Here is an 18,779-nt window from a genome sequence, read left to right on the forward strand (position 1 = left end):
TACAGCTCTGATGCATTCAAGGAAAGTCGTAATGTAAGAATTGGCAAATTTGAGCCCAAACTCATATGCTATACCTTCTTGCACACACTGCACATTTTATTGTAATAATTTATTTACAAATAAATGTGAACACATCACATGAAATGGGGCCCTATGTTCCTGTGGGCCCTGGGGCGACCGCCCCCTTGCCCCCACTCTGGCTCCGCTACAGGTAAAGACTTTCTCCTCTTTTACAGTCTGTTTTAGTTTTGTTACTGTAATAATAAAATGATTGACTGAACATCTTAGCATTGTAAATATGGATAGAGGATGCCAGAGAAAAACCTAGTATTTTAATGTTTAATGAGGGGCGCCACCCGGAGTTTGGCCCCCGTGAGCCCCGCCCTGGAAAGACGCGGCTGCGCCCCTGCTGTCAAAGACGCACAGTGGTTAGAATAAATACAGCCCCGGTGTGACTATAAAAACACTTAATATTAACATAAAGTCTGGTTTTTCCTCTCATTAGACCGAATTGGCGTGATAATGACCCGGGATGAGGCTTTTTTCCCGGTTCTCCGTCAAGCGACGCGCGCGCGCTCCTCGGCTCTTCCCGTCCCCGTCCGCCTCCTCATTAACATTCCTTCCTCACTCGTGGGTGTGATGCTGAGATCTGTGCGCGCTCAGAGGAGGAACCAGCAGCCGGCGGGAGGGGAGCGACGGGAGGAGAGGAGGACGGAGAGTCGACCATTCCTCCACCTGCAGCCAGACGCGCCTTTCCTCCGCTCCAGCGCTCCACGATGAGCGGGATCTAACGCCCCCGGAGAGGACCGTGCGGAATAAGAGACTCCCCCCCCCGTCCCCGGTGGATGTGGACACTTGATCCGCGGACATGGAGAAGATAGTGAATTTATCCGTTTCTCTGCTCCTGGTTTTATGGGGATGCGCGCTCGGAGGCTCGCCCAGCGTGCAGATCGGTGAGTGTCCGAAATCCAGTTCATACGGCGGGAGTCGGAGGAGAGCCGGGAAGCGGCGGGGGTTTGAGTGTGACGGATGATCTCTGTTGATTTCAGGGGGACTTTTTCCAAGGGGCGCGGATCAAGAGTACAGCGCGTTTCGGATAGGAATGGTTCAGTTTGGCACCTCGGAATTCAGGCTGACGCCTCACATCGACAATCTGGAAGTGGCCAACAGTTTCGCTGTGACCAATTGTTGTAAGTCACCGGATCTCAGTGCGACCAGCTGTGATTTTATCCTTTTTTTTTTCACCGAAGTTGGTGAGATTGGGAATTGAGGCTGTGAATTGTCATCCAGACACACCGAGCTGTGTGTGATGCTGAGTGTGAACAGCGGAGGCAGGGGAGAAAGTTGGTTTCCACAGTAACAGTCAGTCACATCCATCCCTTTTTTCCATTCCTTCAGATTGAAGAATCAAACTGATCACAATTAAAAAAAAGAATAAAACATCTAGGGGGATTGTTCATTTCATCCAACAGTCTGAATCTGAACCATCAACCTGTTTCTTCAGTATATTCATATTTCTATTGCCTCCATTTGACTTTTCTTGTTATTCCAGGCTGTGAAAACACACCTCAACCCCAGTGTGTGTGTGTGTGTGTGGTGTGTGTGTGTGTGTGTGTGTGTGTGTGATGTGTGAGGCAGAGAGAGGTGTTGGGCTGTGAAGAAAGGCTGTGTCTCTGGTTGGTCTTTATGCATGGCTTTGAGCCGTGGCTGACGGTGTAGCAGGGGGCTGGGGATTAATGAGATAAGTCAAGGGTGGAAATTAACCCCCCCCCCCCCCCCCCCCCCCCCCCCCCACATCAGCAGCCTGGTGGTCTCACACATTCACATTCACAACTTTACACAACCATTTGACACAAATTATCGATTATCTTTTAATCATTCAGTTTGAAATCGGAGGTGTTCCAGACACCCACGGGCCCCACCCGCCTGATTCCCCCCCCCCCCCCGAACGAATTAGAATCCAGAGAAAGGGCTGTCTGAAGAAAACAGAAAACCTTATTCTTGTTCCTCTCATCTGAGTCACGACACTTTAGTCTGCCAGATTATTGAACTCTGGCTGAGTTTTTCTGCTTTATTCCTGCCCCCCCCCCCCCCCCCCCCCCCCCCCCCATCTCCTCAGAGTTTCTTAAGGCTTTCTTTGACATCGCTGCAACAAGCAGCCTGATTATAAGGTCTCTATTTTTAATGTCTGCGCTCGGTGCGTTTCATTAGGCGGTTGCCAGGCGACTGCTCCTCTCAACGCTCTCTTAAACATAAATCAAAGCGTGTGATTGGTGCGCGCCTCCGTCCAGTCCGTTTCATTACAGAGACCCTCCTGGCCGCCCTCAGACCGCCGTCTGGTCTGGACCGGGCTGAGGATGAACCCTGGACCAATCTGCTGATCCTCTGAGGAGAGCTGCGCCGTTTTGGTGTGTGTGTGTGTGTGTGTGTGTCCGCTGGGCTCAGCTCCAGCTCCTCGTGAGCCTCGGGGCGGTGAAGCAGTATAGAAGATGTATGGGTTAAGTCTAACTTTAGGAAACACATTAGGCTCCAGTCCCTCCTCCATCCTGCCTCTGTTGACATCCTGAACTCAGGTTTTCACTCTTTTAAATCACCATTAAGGGGAATTAGCTGTCAGACTGTTCCAGTGAGGGAAAAACACGTCTCTACTGCTCTCCCCTCCTGTCTCTGCTGTGTGTTTCATTCGTGAAATGGCGTTGAAGGAAACAGCGGTGTGTGTGTGAGAGACGCTCCGGTTCAGCGCAGTATTTAATCCCCTGGTATTAACCACAGGGCGGTTTATGCTAAGCAGCTGACTCCTGTGAAGTTTCTGAAGCGAACTTTGACCCCCGCCCTTTCTGGCTGCGTCGCCGCCGCCGACCCCGGTGAAAACGAATCGCTGACAGGCTGCAGATCGGCGCTGTCAGGATTTCTCTGTTTCCAAAATGCCTGCCTCTCCCCTAATTGACTTCTTGAGTGGGAGTGTGTGAGTAGGTGGGGGAGACAGGTGGAGGCAGTGGGCCGGGGGGGGGGGGGGGGGGGGGGGGGGGGGGGGGGGGGGGCTCTTCAAGCCAGTAGATGGCGGTCTGCCTCTCAATCCTCCTCCCTCTGTAATTACAGCACATTAACACCGGCGCTCTGTCTTTTGTTAAAATGCACTTGGCGGCGAGGAGAGAGGGACGGGGAGGGATCCGAAACTTGACGAGCCGCGGTGAAAAACGGCAGAACGCCGCGTTCGTGTAAGCCGCCGAAGCAATCACACGTTTCCATTCTAATCTGGAAGCAGAAAATCAGATTAGTCCTCGATAAATGGGGAACATTGAGTCGACTGTAAAACAAAATCCAATTTGATTTTTAGCACACTGTTGAACCTGAGCGACAGATTCACTTTCGGGCTGTTTGTTCCTCAGATCGCCGTTATTTTGCAGCCAAGGTCGTCTTTATTTAGAAATTTTCACGGTTTTGTGACCTCGGCGGCGTGATGGAGTGCAGACTGTCGCGTATGGACGGGCGTCCGGTCGGACCGGGCCTCTGCAGCGCCGTGTGCCTCAGACAGTGGGAGGCAGCATGATACACTCCTCCATCAATAACACTTCATCTGGACAGCCAGCAGCAGGGGGACTCGCTGGTGTGTGTGTGTGTGTGTGCAGCGTGTGTGTGTGTGTGTGTGGTTATGTCAGAGCGCCGTCCACCCAAAGCAATAACATCAAGACAGTCTTGTTCAAACTTTTCAGGATTGCAGCCACATCTGAGACTAGAAATGACTCACACACACCCCGAAACGCTCCGTCGCTGATGGAAATAACACGTTCTCGTGATGTGTGTGTGTGTGTGTGTGTGTGTTCTCTCTGGCTTGAGAGCGACACTGAGGTGTGTATAGCTCACTTTAATTATCTCAGTTTAATCAACAGAAACAGGTCTAAAGCTGTGGACCATCAGCAGACAGGAGGGTATCAGAGTGCATCATGGGAAACCTAGGTGTGTTGACGATGACTGTAAGTCGGTTTCTGCTGCGTTTTAGTTTCCGTTTCTGGAAGCTCTCCGAACGCCTTGCTTTTGTTTCTTCCCCTTTGTGTCTGCTATCGACCGCAGACTTTAAACACGGTCGGTCCTGCTTCTGTTAGAGCGGCGCCGAACAGCGCGATAATGAGATGAAGCGTTTCATCACACATTTCCTTGGATTTGGTTTCAGGCCCGTTGTGTTTGAGTAAGGGTTAGGTTAGGCAGGTCCCGCAGCTCGGGAGGTAACTGGAGGGATTTTCCAGTATGTCATTCAAGTCATGGCGTTAGGGGGCGACACTGAGCCCTCAGCTCAGCTTCTGTTTGAGGTTTGGACCGTTGACTGTTTATAAAGATGGATGAAACGTACGTGGCGTCCCCCACAGCGCTCTGAAATCCCGTTTTGTTGATCTGAGCAGGACGTCTCCATATTGAACATTTGAAAGCGGATGTAAATGTGTAAATGTGAGAGGATTCGATTTGTACAAAATTCTAACTCATGAAATAAAATCAGCAGATGATTTACGTGAAAATCAGAGTCTGGTGAAGCGAACACGGCTGTAGAAACTAGTGATAGAGACCAGAACATGTTCTGAACCCGGGAGCTTTACATGTTCATTTTTACTCCGAATATCGACATTTTTGAATGGGTTCCAATGAGACCGGAGCTCCTTTTGAAGCCAACATCATCGCCCCCTGCTGGAATTGCCCAGGTATTACAGCTTTTCTGCACTTCACCATTAAAGGTGTAATACACGATTTTCTCGAAAAGACGAAGCCCCACGTCTGTTACTCACTTTTTGAACAACGTGCATGCGCCAGACCATCCGCCCGGCTCTCCTGCTTCTCCCAGGAAACGCGGAAGTGTACGAGCGCGACCTCCTCTTCTCCGGCGTGCACGGCTCTGTTTACAATTTCTGCGATCCGCCTCGCTCATAAATAAAGCTTTTTTTTCCGAAACAGCTACAGTTTCATTATGTCAGACTCGCCATCGGTAAGTACGAGCTCAGAAGCTCACCGGCTACATAAACACTCTGAATGTGCATGCGCAAAAGGGAGAAGCTGATTGGGCGCAAGCACGTAGAACCGCCTTACGAAAGCAGCTCGTCAGAATGACTGACAAACAGACCCACCAGTTATTTTGATGATCCACCCGGAAATCAAAATGTTGTATTACACCTTTAACTTCACATTTTACCAGCGGGGGTTGGCGCTCGCTTCGGACTGAAGGATCGACAGCGCTTTCAGAGAGTTGCGTTTTCACCCGTTTCCATGGAGACGGGTAGAAGTGTCACCAGCATCCATTGCATTCCTAATATTTCTCAGCTCCAGTGTGCAATATCAGGTCTTCGCCAGTTTTTCTTTAACATTTGGGTAAGCCCCGATGTGCGTGTTGCACTTCTTACAGTGGATGTCCTCACCTTTTCTGACGACCGGGCGCCGACTCAGTTACTCAGTGAACTTCCTGTTAGCTTTGCTAATAGCTGAATGATTCACAGCAACGTGGACGTCACAGATCGACGAGAAGTCGCAGTCTGAGCTTATCGGGGGACAGAATCTGGAGCTGTGATTTTAATCTGTACAGTGCCACATCTTTATAAATCACCGCATTAACGCAGAGAAGCCGAAGCAGCGAGGTTATCAGTGAAGGAGTCATTTAGATTCACCATCATGAATCTTCTCAGTGCGAAGCCTGAAACCTTGACTCACTGCAGAGCTTCTCTGTGGTTCTGTTTCATCTCATTCTTGTCACAATACAAATCAACACCTCTCAGGTTTTGGAGTTTTGTTTTTTTAACTTTAAAATCTACTTTGCTGCTTTTAAAATGGTCTAAACAAACAAACTAAACAAACTCAAGCCTTTTAATCAGATTTTTAAGACAAAATTTGTTCACTTAATGGCACAATTGTTGTTTTGTATCGACTTCTTTTGGTTGGGATCAGAAATGACAAACACATTTTAGTGCAGAACAGTTTTTACCCATAAGCCTTAGGTTTGACACCCCTGATGAAGGCAATCTGAATAACTCCAGTGTGAGTCATGAGGACTCTGACTGGTTTTGAGATCAGCAAGTCGAACTTGAGTATTTTCAAACTTTCCCTGCTAAAGAGCCGAAGCAGTGAAACGCCTCCGAAGAGGATTCGGCCATCTCTGAAGAACTATCGCATTGTTATATTTTACAAAAGAAATATTTCCTCTCTGGAGGTGTTTGATTCATGTTGTATTATTCAGCTTCATTTATATTGCTCCAAATATATAATATACCACAGTCGTTTTTATAGAGAAAACCCAACAGTTCCATATGAGCAAGCAGAAAGGATAAAGGTTTATTACTGTTGAGTTTTATAAGATATTATTATTTAAATTAGTCTCAATATGACGATTCAAACTTTATTTCTGTCAGTAAAGCTCTTCATAATTACAGATTAAAGGTTGTTATTCAGCGTGTTTCACTGATGACTGATGCAACTGTACATCAATCCAGAACAGACACTTTAGACAATGAAAAAACAAGTTAAATTTTCTTTGATGATTTTTTTTTAATTCACCTGAAATTAGTTTATTCAAAGATAAGCACTCGCAGTCAGGTAACTTTCTAGTTTACCACTAGCAGAAGATCAGCTTGCTGGGATCAAACAAACTATTAACATTTTAAAGAAGAAGACTGAGACCATTAAAGCTCCGGTGCTGCTGCAAGTTCCACTGAAAGTCAAAGTTAACAGCATCTATCTGATGCGCCAGGCTATAATATTATAAAATCTGCCTTTAAAACAATGCTTGCCCCACTTCCTTCAGGGTCGTGTCTGCTCTTCCATCGCAGGTTCCCTCAGAAGAGCTCCTATAGCGTCTTTCATGCTTCCTCCCTTTTGATCAGCGCCCGGTCTCCTTCTCTTCTGGGAGCCACGGAGCGGTTCGAGGCCGCTGACAGCGAGCCAGCCATTTAACACTTCAAAGTTTTTGCTTGTCATGGTCGAATCACGTCACGCTTTCATTTCACGCACTCGAACGCGCGCGGATTCTCAGGGACCTGGCCGCGCCATCAAACGTCCCCGCCGTCCATATCGGCGCTGCGGAGAATCGGTTATAGGCAATTTATTGTTCACACTTAATTAGGTGCGTTCTCCTCCATTTCAGCGGGAGCGGTGAAATATTAACTAGGCCTGGAAGCTGGCCGGTCAGAAAATGAGGCTAGGAAGCCTCGGTGGATCTGAGCCTGCCCTGAATTCAGCCCCCAACCAAGCCCCGATCGCTCCGTCCTCCAAAAATACGAGGCTGAGGCGCCGTTTTTTCACACAGTGACTGAAAGGTCTCGGCTGGCAGCCACTTCCTGTCTGCTCTCGGACAGCTTCCTCCTCTTCTCAGCCCGGTCGGGTCTCACCTGTTTAATGGAAGAAGCTCTAATATCCAGCTTTTGGGTGTTTTTTGGCCTTTGGTATCTACTCATGGAGTATCTGTCCTCATTCTTTGCATTCACAGTGAACATTAATCGATCATGAACATCATTTGATGGGAGAAAGTCAAAAACCAAGCGAGGGCATGGAATATGAATCAGCTTCCTGTTTATTGAACAGAACTGAGGCTGAGAGTAGCCGGAGGTAAAATCTGTGCGTTTATGGCTCTCATTAGGATTCTCCATGTCCAGCTCTGAATAAAGGACGGATGATGCAAGACAGAGTCACCTAATAGGCTTTCATTACCAGACGGAGGGTCCTGTCCTCTCGATGAGCCAGCCTGCGGCTCAGAAATACCATTTCACAGTGAATACTCTGCTTTCTCCTCTCAGGAACAGCAGCGTCTTATCAATTCTTTCATGCTGACACATTTTAATGTTTTCATTCTTAACCCGTGCACTCTGTATCTCTGCATCAGTGCCAAAAATAATAGACAGAATCCCTCTGCAGAGCGCAGATGCTTATCCTGACAAGAAGGAGCCCAGACTTTATCCTCGGTCCTCTAATGTCCATCTGAAAAATAAGAAGCTGTTCATTCGTCTGTCAAACCTCAGAAGCTGGTCCAGAGACAACAGCACCACGCTGCTTCAGGATGTGGGGGTTTCACATCCGGCGATGGAAATGAGGGAGAAGCAGCTTGGCTGCAGAGATCACCGAGCGGCTGTCTGTAAGTGCCGGTTACACAACAAGCGTCCTCCAGTACAAACGCAAAGCTTTCATTGCATTTTGATTGTTTACACGAAAAAACGACGGGAAACACGTTTTAAAAAGGCTGCACCTGCTCGACATGGCTGTGGTGTACGGTCCTTCTGCACATGCTCAGTAGATGACTGTAAGAACAAGGAGTGAGGGTTTAATGGAAGACTGCGTGGAAATATGCTTGTTTACGAATCTGTCTGATCAGTTAACTGAAAACGACACGTAGCTTTTATTCATCTGGTTTCTAACCTTTTCTGCTGAGCGGAGACGCTCATCAGCATGCAGAGAGGACGACCTGTCCGTCCCATCACTCCGTGATTAAGATTGGATCCATTTGCCTCGCCTGACCTTACAGCGTGTTCTTATCAAACGTATTAAGCTAGGTTTACACTGGAACGATTCTGTGGCACGCATTGGATCGAATCGAGTCACAAACCACTCCTAAAGTGGCGTGTAGCGTGCGTAAACCCGTCGTGACTGCGAGCCATGTCGGGACGAGAATTTTGAAATGTTAAAAATTTTGGGCACGACAAAATATCGCGACCGGGCCGTGAACTATGCGCCAACTGTCCGTGAACGCCTCGTGAACTCGTCCGGACAATGCGGGAGGATGCTGGCACGCATGGCACGCACTGCCACGCACTGCAACGAATAATTCACGAACAGCCCAAGCCGAATTGCGCAACCACGTCGTGCCAATGCGGGACTCACGTAAACTTTGCGCAAACTATGCGTGAAAGTGTCGTGCCAGTCCGTGACACTGACGGGCGCGCATTCGTGCACATTCCTGAACTATTCGTGAACTGGTCGTGAACAGCGCGGGAGCCTGCCAGTTCGGTGACTCCAGGTTGGCACGCCTTGCCACGACAACATCGTGGCAAAAAGTCGTGGAAGTGTAAACCTAGCTTTAGGATCCGACGGTGTGTGAGAGGTGTGTGTACGTCTGCGTGCGACTGTGAGGAGCTCGTGAATGGAAACGAGAGGACAGGACTGTGTGAATAAGTCGGCTGTGAGCGCAGTCTGATTGTAATGTAAATGTGAGGGAGACTTTTCTTCGGGCAGGCCGTGTCCTTTCAAAAGGCCAGCATGACTCAGGCTAAAGGTGAACTCTCTCTCTGGAAGAAGTGTCAGATGGGCTGTTTGTGTTGTCGCGTCTTCCTGTCTTTGTCGTCAGCCTATTCTGATACAGTTACTCTTGTCTTGTTCCTGTAGATGTTGAAATGACTGCGAATTGAAGATCTGATTTGACCTTCTGTTACATTTGGAACTTTAATTCAGTAAATACCACATAATGCTTTCTGATCCTCTGACCTGAAGTTTCCTCACCTTCAGTCCCGGCCTGCTTCAGTTCCTGAGCTCATCTGTCTCCAGTTCGACTGCTTCACTGCGAGCCGCACGGCTGAACGCGATCTGTTGTGCAGACGGCGGTCTTCTAACAACTTGTTCCCCGATGATCTGAATGCTTAAACAAAAGTCCTCATCTGGACCGGAGCCAGCCCGTCCCAGCAGCTGCTGGCTCGTCACATGCTCTTTATCCTCATACATTAAATGGTGTCATCTGAATAACGGAGGGAACAAATCCCTCACAGTGTAAACCATTACAGCAGTTCCACAGAATCTGGATATTTATGGGTCAGTCGTTCTCTTGCCGTGCTCATTTCTATAGTTACAGATGTTTTGGGCATTTTTTTTTTTTTTTTTCTTGTCAGGGAATAATTTAAACACTCAATGAAAGCAGATGAAAAAAATGCTTGTATGCATGCAATGGTCAAGTTATAAGATCCTTTAAAATCTATGTAGTGTAAGTGAGAGATTTGAGGAGTTTTGTCAGCTCTGCTTTTCAGCCGTGGAGGAAGATTTCGTTCTCCTTGAGGACGTTTGTCTTCATTAAACAAACCTCAGATGTGAGTTACAATGTGAACCTCTGTAGGGCGCCATTTACACAAAAAATTCCATTAAAAACGCACATTTTCTATTGCATTTTGGACTGGGATAGGCACCGAATTCTGTACTTTTACAGGTACTGACTGAATTCCGTTTGTACTACTGAGCACTGATTCTCGTAAAATCAAATGGTACCATGTTAGTACCTGAATGCATCCTCGTGACTGTGAGGGAGTGGAAGAGTTCGCAATTTTCCGAGCTGGACATGAACACAGCATTGCATGCATATGGGCATATGACATGTGGAGTCAACAGTTGAGGTTGTTCAGTAAACAGCAGCATGGCTGGATGAAATCGCTCCAAATCACGACTCCAGTTTTCAAAATACGATGCAGATTGCACTCATTGTAAACAGGAAACTCCGGGTTAAGAACATTTTTGTCAAGGCCGAGGAGGAGTGCAGCATTTTAAACAGCTTCTGATCTACGGCCACAACTCCTGCATCAGCACCGTTAGCATGCTAACATCCATTAGCAACCTAGCATCCTTTAGCGACTTGTCTGCTGTCAGCAAAAAATGAACATTTGTTACCACATAAACACACAAAGTACCGAAAACTGGTACCGTTGAGTAGCGGCACTGATTCCCAGGTACCAGGAATTGGTATCGGGAAACACATCGTTTCCAAATGTTGCCACAAAATAAGAAACTTTCCTGAAACGAAAACGTAAAATTCCTCAAACACTGTGGTGTAATCCGGGTCGAAGGTCACAGTCCGCCGGGTGTTTGATTTACCCTGGTGAAAAGTCCAGAAAACAACAGCTTCTGTTTTTCCAGCTTGTTTTCCAGTGATTGCTGCTTTGTCTTCACGGAGTGTGTTTCCTAATGAAGGTGTTTTGTACCACTGTTTCTTCCTCCGTTCCTCGATTTAATTCAGCTCACAGATGAAAAAGGAGACAGAACAGACACATGCAACAACAAGCAGCAAACAAAAGCAGCAGTAGCGGAGGAGACGAGTCCAAAAACCACCAAACTGTGTTCCAAAAAATGAGATTACAACAGTTACAGCCGCCGCATGCTGGAGCTGGAAGTAATTGGCCTCATCACGGCTAACTAACCTTGCACAGAATGACTGAATCTGATTAACGCTGCTCCTCACTTCATGGAGTTATTACCATCAAATGAATCGTTTTCTTCCCTAAAACGGTGACAGCATAATGAATGATAAAGTTAACAGCTGTAGTTGTAACTGTAGCAATAGACACTGAATTATTTATTGAATTACATCCTGTTAAACCTCCTGCCATCTGCTGAAGGCTTTTATTGTCTCGGTTTTTCTGTGGACCGGCTTTTTCCTTTAAGCCACAATTAGCGGTGAAAAGTGTTTATTTAATGTTTGTCCTCAAACTCTTTAAACGGCACAGTAAAGGAGTGTTAGATGTTTGTGGAGCTTCATTAACGCTGATTGTATGGAAATGGACTGCTGTTAATCCCTCGTTTGTAGGAACAAACCAATCAGTCACAGAACAGTACCGTGTTTTACTTTATGTGCCTCGAAATGCTCGTTTTTTGTTTGAACAAGCTCTGATCCAACCTCAGCAGCGGTATTTTCACCTTCATTGGGTTAGATTCCTCTTTTCTAAGATGATGTCTTAATGTTCGGTAAAGTCGAGCACTGGATCTGATTAACCCTGCTCATGGTCACCAGTCCATCGCTCGGTGATATCAGAGATTCAGACAACCACACACACTCACATTCACATCCACGAGCAGGAAACTAGAATATCTGGAGTGCATGCAGAGAGAGAACATGCAAACTGAAACCCATAATCTCAGATAGAACCGAGTGTTTAATGCAAGACGTCTGATGATTGCTTCAGAAATATTTACCCATTTCTAATATGATAGTGGGAGCTCTTTAGTTCTGATCACATCTTCTTATCTGCAACAGTCAGTTGTTTAGATGGTTGAGAGCAATTATTTGTTTTTTAAGTGTTTCTGAGGACGTGTCGCGTTTTATTCCAAAATCATGCTTGTTTTTTTTTATGACGCAGTGACGACTGAAGTAGTCAGAACCATTATCATCCTTCATTCACATTGGACTGTGTTCTTTACCTGCAGATATTTCTCCAGATTCTCAAAATTATTCCATATTTAGACGGTGGTTCTTTAATGTCTTCACCTTTTTAGATTGACAGCATTCAGAAGTAACGCGAGTAAAGCAAGTAAAGCAAAAAGGATGGAATTCTGAACCTCTCTGAACCACTGTTTCAACCAACCAAGCAGAGTAGGTTCTGTGTGTGTGTGTGTGTGTGTGTGTGTGTGTGTGTGCGTGTGCGTGTGTGTATGTGGGACCTACAGTTGATTATAATGTGGCAGTCAAGTCACGGAGAAACATTTGAAAATGGAGGCGTGGGGGGAGAAGAGGGCCGGCCTCTCATCTCCTGGCAGCTCCGCCACTCCTGCTGCGAAGGAACAGCAGGAGGAACACTGGGAAAAGGGGGCAGCTGAATAAATTATCCAATATCTTCTCATTTCAGAAGGAGGTGTCGCTGACAGCACTCCATCGACTGATCAGGCCTGCCGCTGACCGGATGCCGTCTGAAATAAATATATTTCATTTAAAGCTAGGGTTGGCGATTTGAATGAGATACATTTTTTTAAATACTGGTCAAAATGATCTTTATGACCCGATGGGAAGCAATTCATAGCGTGTGTTTAAAGTAGTTTGGAAAATATCCGCTATCTACAGCAGGAGTAAAACGGGAAAAACAGCAACCAATAGTCTTGAGGGGACACCTTTTTTTAAACCAATCAAATCCCTTCGCCGTTCGACCTGCCCCCCTGCGCGTACATGTCAATGGCGTGCACTGACCCTGGTTCAGTGCGCGCGTAGAAGGACGGAGCGTCGTTGCAGAATGGCGGAGACGAATGTTTGGGGGTTTACTTACCGGTGAGTGCGTCGTAACTTGGCGTAGTGCAAATAAAGAAAAAACGAAGAAACGAAGCGCTGAGGACAGGTTACGCCAGGAACGCACTGGACGCGGAAGCGCGTGGCGCGAACGTCTCCGTGTCTCCGCTCCCAACGGGAGCTCCTCCAATGGGGTGGGAGCTGGGCGGAGCTAGCTAGGCGGAGCCTTGGGGAGATGCTGCATGCTAACGCTAGTTTTCCAAGATCGCCAACCCTAGCTTTAATGGACATAAAACACATTTGTTTCATTACATTTACGTATTAAATCGTTACATTACAACATGCTAACCCCACACAGAGAGGCGGGGGATCAAACTGTTATACCCCTTTCCCACTGGCCAAAAAACCCGTTTAAACCCGCTAAGTCGTGGCAGTGGGAAAAGGTTTGACCCGGGATTTCGACCCGGGTCGTTCACCCTGCAATCAACCCGGTAAATTCCCGGGTCAGCTTTCTACCGGCTTTTAGTGGGAGGAACTTACATGATGGCGTCGACGCAGCGCGGCTAAGTTAGCGCGCTAGTTGTTGTTTCTGGACACAGCGTGAGAGTTCCTTCGTCCAGACGACCCAGAAATGGCAAGATAGCGAGACCAGAGAGCTTCCCCTGATCCGTGGGGAAGAGGAGATTTGTCTACAGGTAACAGGGACTGTTTTCCGCTGCATTGTTTACTTTCGTTTTGCTCCATCGCGCTGATGATGTCATCAACGTGGGACACCATCAGTGCGGGAAAACGCAGCGATGCGGCTCGCCAGCAGGAGGTGAGACGCGGGTCAGCAGGCGGTGGGAAAGGCGTCTAAAAAGGCGATAGTTAGCGGGTCGCAGACGCGGGACGACCCGCTAGTTGCAGTGGGAAAGGGGTATTACTGGACTGCCTGTAGGAGAGTGTGATCATCATTCTGGACCGGATCACGGTCTTCACCTCGCCGGTATTGACTTTCTCTTCATATACTTGCTCTCCATGGAAGTGTTGTGATAGATGTGAGTCATATAGACTCCAAATCAATGCTCCATCATTGCCACAGTCTGATCACTGCTATTGGTTTTCAGTCATGAAGGTCTGGAGCAGATGGAGGTGATGAGCCAGGGGTCAAATAACTACGGTCAAAGGTAAACTCAGTGACGTGTTGACCTGCCTCAGCCTCCGTTCAGTAGAGCAGAATGCACTCTGGGAAAGAGGAAGCGTGAGAATGGCAGGAGGCAGAAAGGAGGATGCATGCGAGGCAGCGAGCTGTTTGAAGAGGAGCCACCGAACACTGGATGGTGTGTGTTCACGTTCTTTTCTGCGCTCCACCTCGGAGTTGATCCCTATTCATCTTCAGCCAACACCGTCTGGTTGCCATGGCAGCGGCTCCCGCGGATACAGGATGAAGCTGTGTTTTTATAGATAGAACTAATTTTGCTCTGGGAGGTTTCAGGACCATTAGAACATCCAAAGTGTGCTTTGGTATTTCCAGTAAAGGTCAGCGAGCGTCCGGCATGTTTTATTACAGCAGGCAGATGAAATGCGAACAAAGTGGCCGTGTGTGCATGCGTGTGTGTGTGTGTGTGTGAGATGTATGGAGCGGCTGTGTGAAATCAATACGGCCCCGGATTTCTGGATCGTGCTTGGTGGGATGGATCGGCGTGCCTCTGCACGGCTACCTCTCCCTCCTCAGATCTCGGAGTGTTTGAGGTTCTTCATATCAAAGATTTCTTAAGCCGAGCGCAGCGTGATCAGTGTGAACCAGCTACAAATTAGTGCTCAGAAAGAGAGAGGCGCCGTTAAATGAGGATTTTTTTTTGGTGCAACTGATGCCTCTCGTGGTGGAAGTTTGCTCCTGATGTGGAGAAATGAGGAATAGCGGCGCAGGTTCGCTGAATGCAGGTTTGTGTTACAGAAAACGTTTCAGGAAAGCTTCCTGTCGTATTTCAGATCTTCTGTATTGTCGCTCATTAACCTTCTCTCTGGTTTCCCACTGAATCCAAACAAAGCAGGTTAATTACACTCTCACTGACATGGCAGGAAGTCTGCAGTGGATTCTAGAACATGCTTTATTTTTACTGCTGCGTGTTTTATCGGAAGAACTCAGCCTCATGATGATAATGTGTTTCTGCTTCGGAGTCGTTCTCGCCAGTAACAGACAGGCTGCTTCTCTGAGTCACTTGTTCCTTTTCGCCCACATTTCCTTCACTTATATCTACATTTTCAGACATCACAGCGCCGGGCCCATGTCAGCTCACTGCAACGCCTACTCACTGCACTCTCACACCACAGCGGCACATCATGTATATATGGGTATAGATGTAGGAAACCATTACAGGCAGTAAATGGGATCTTGTGCATTTTACGCTTGTGTTGGGTGAGCAAAGTCGAGCTTTATGCGACGATCGTCGTAACTAACTGAACGCTTCATTGCATCGGTTTAAATGGCTCCACATCCAGTTGACCTGCATTAGCTGGGGTGCAGAGAGCTGACCTGCTCCCCACAGCGCTCACTAAGCTCTCTCCATGTCTTTCACCGGCCGGGCCACTCTCATCCACTCGCTGCGATTGGCCGAATGTTTCACCCAGACGGAACGATTCATCACAGTGTGAGGGATTGATGAATCGTGCAGCCTTTATTAACATCCTCGACCTCCTCTGTGGCCTTTTCCCGGTGTAACCTCATCCCACCTTGCCGTTGATGCCGTTGTGTCCAGTCTGAGATGGAGCTGCTGGGTTTGGGTTTCCGCTACGTTCGTCACCAGCGGGACGTCTAGGTCGTCCTGATGGATGCTGTCAGTTCCTCAGAAAGCGTTTCATTCTGTTAGCTTCATTGATTTGAATTCACAGGAGAAATCCCGGCCGGTGCTGCGCGTTGTTGTGTGCAGTTACAGAAGTCAGCAGTGCCACAGAAAAATAAAAGCAGGATGGAGACCTTTGGCTGAGGCTTGGCAGCCCGAAGCTTCGAGGGCAGGAAGCGAGTGGCTGGACGCATCCAGCAGTGAAATGTGGTCACTGCACCAGAAACTGCAAGGACCTCTCTGGTCGTTTCTCTTCACGGGTCTAAAATAGGCTAATAAAAAAAGTAGAATATTAAAGGAAATCAATAGATTCAATAAATGTGTTTCCCTCCATCCACACAGAGTCACAGCAGTTTCATCTTCATTCCGTTTTCACGTGAAAATGTTCTCAATCTTCACCCACTGCTATTATTTCATCCCACATTTCTTCTCTTGTTGTTTATCTTTTTGTCTACATGACAGCATGGATTTGACCTTGTTTTAGTTTTTCAACATTTTTCATGAAAGCCTTTTTAATCCTTTGTCGTACTTTATTACTTTCCTTTTGTTGTTGTCTCATATTTACTGTCTTCTTGCCTCATAATCCTTATTAAACAGTTTGATTTGTTCTCAGTGGTGTGAAAAGTGCTTGATGGGACAGAATAAGTGATGTAGAAGACCTGTTTGGAAGCTCTTTAACCACTCCCTTCAAGTTCAGCAAAGAGATGCTTCAAAGCAGGAAAGAGGCCAACAGAAAGGATGACGTGGGCGATAACGCTGCTGTACCACAGCCTCGCACAAAGAGCATTGATTCAGCTTCAGATCTGTGAAACCGGCATCCTCAGGCAGCCTCCGGTCAGTGGACGGAGACGGAGAGGTGGAGGGAGGGCGGCTGCGGGTGGAGGAGGTCAGGAGTTCATCAGAATTGAGTCCGACGCCAGGAGAAGCTCGGAGGTGGACGAAGACTCGTCCCGGTGTGTGTTCAGGCCACAGCCACGCCTCCAGTCCACCCTCAGGACTTCTGTGGACATCTGTCATCGTTTTGAAGCAGAATTTGAGCTGTGAATATAGCTCATCCTGTCAGTTCCAGGTTTACTTTAGGAAAGATAAAGCTTGAAGCCTAAAAAGATTACGACTGAAAATGACTACAATCTCAACAAAACACTTCTTTTGATTAAACCTTCTGCTGCAAAATCCGCTGAAATATCCTTGATTCTTCTCTTGCAGCTGTTGCATTATGGGTGTTTTTCCAAACTCCAACTGACAGCATGGCGAATGCTAATGCTAGCCTGCTAGCTTTCATCAGCGATCGCTCCGCTCGGCTCTCAGTGTTTTGTTGAGTTGCTGCTCAGTGGTTGTTGGTTTGTTGGGCCAGTTTGGAGTCTTGTACGGGCCGCTTTTGGCTCGCGGGCCATATGTTTGACACTCCTCATGTAAAGATTATATGGAGTGATGGGACTCGTCTTTTTGTCTTGCGTAAACATTTTGTCACACAAACAAACAGATTACAGAATATCAAACTTTAAAACTCTCTACAAACCTGATAGATTATCAGTTACTCTCCAGAAACCTGGAGTGAGGCGTTCCGCAGCTCAGCGAGGCGCAGACAGTTCTTCTTCTAGTTCTTTAACTCAGAGGGAGCGTTTGGGAGTCATGTGAACAAAGATTCCGCCGCAGGCGAAACGAAGCACTAATTGAGAAAGGGAAAGGAGACGGAGTCTAAAAACGGTTCTCGTGTCACAGCCTCCAGTTAGAAAACCTCTTTCTCCATTTTCTGTGATAATGGGAAAAATGATAAGGATGTAAATATTAGAATAAAAGTGAAACTTCAGGAGCGGCAGCCGGCCAGTCATTCACTGCCTTGTTGTCCTTGTTTCACCTACAACGCTGTTAAACACACACGAGGACTGTGGAAGTCCTTAAAAGCCTGGAGATCGCCCAGGAGAGGCAATACATGATGCTTGTCAGACACTTGAAAGATGTCTGATGGATAATTATGTGTTTTTAGAAAACCGGCAATCCTAGAAATTGTGGCTCGACAAGCTGATGGTGACAATGAGTATTTCTCTAAAGTTAAGTGCCGAGAAGGAAAACAGCTTTTTTTCAAACATTGATCGCTTCTGTTTCGCTCTTCAAATCTGCAGTGCCGTTTGGAGAGATTCAATATTTCATACCTTCAACAACAAGTAGGCTTTTGCAGTCTGTGTTCACAACCACATCTGCTGGAGTCGCTTCAGATGAATTCATCAATCCATCAATGTTGCTTTTAAAAGGAAGAAACCTTTGCCGAGCCAGGCTCAGAGGTGGCGGCTGTCTGCTATTCCGGTTGGGGTGAGGGGACAGAAAGAGAAAGAAATAGGATCTGATGTATAAACAGAATACAAAGACTACAAGAGAATCACAGTTAGAAGCCAGCGCTGGACAGAGAGCAGGTTTCCCTCCCGGACAGGTCAGCCGTCCATCAAAGAACACAATGAGACACACTTGTGTCCACAGGCGATTCAGCCTGTGATGAAGCTGACATGTCTGTCCTTGGATCCTGGGAGGACAACTTCAACAGTCCTGCACACACAGGGCGAACATGCAAACTCCACTCAGGCTGAGATCAGAGCTGGATGTGACTCCAGTGAGGCCACGGTGCGAGGTCAACTGTTTGATCGGGCATGAAGAAAGACGGCTGACGTCTCTTACTTTGGGACGTATCCGCAGACGCATGAATCCTGCAAACAAAACATACACAGGCACGAAAAAAATAGTCGCCACTTCATGAATATAATGGGATTATCATAAATCTTTTACTGTTTGCAAGTGTTGCAAGCTCCAGCGTGGCTAATCCCATCAACTCTTTTGCCAACATCCAGCACATTGTCGTCTGAAGTCCTGGACAAACCGAGCTGTTCCACTTCTCTGAAGCACAGCTCGCACACAGCTCTGACAGGAACGCCCGTTTGTTTCGGGAGGCTCCGGCATACCTACAAAGTCGTTTGCTTCAGGAGAAGGACAAGGTCAAAATCTGCCCGTGCAACAACTATATCAGTGACAAGTTAGCTCAG

At 47.3% G+C, this 18,779-nt stretch overlaps 1 protein-coding gene across 5 annotated transcripts in view; it reads left to right on the forward strand.

Moving 5' to 3' along the window:
* Window positions 1–796: 796 nt before the first annotated feature.
* Window positions 797–18,779, forward strand: part of gria2b (glutamate receptor, ionotropic, AMPA 2b) — a 49,567-nt gene continuing 31,584 nt past the window's right edge. For all 5 annotated transcript variants that reach the window (XM_030101123.1, XM_030101131.1, XM_030101156.1 and 2 more), the window contains exons 1-2: window positions 797–953; window positions 1,050–1,190. In XM_030101123.1, the coding sequence (XP_029956983.1) occupies window positions 869–953; window positions 1,050–1,190 (226 nt within the window). In that variant the 5' untranslated portion in view covers window positions 797–868. The remainder of the gene's footprint in view (window positions 954–1,049; window positions 1,191–18,779) is intronic.

Source organism: Salarias fasciatus, chromosome 2 (genome assembly GCF_902148845.1).
Source record: "Salarias fasciatus chromosome 2, fSalaFa1.1, whole genome shotgun sequence".
Taxonomy (NCBI): Eukaryota; Metazoa; Chordata; class Actinopteri; order Blenniiformes; family Blenniidae; genus Salarias; species Salarias fasciatus.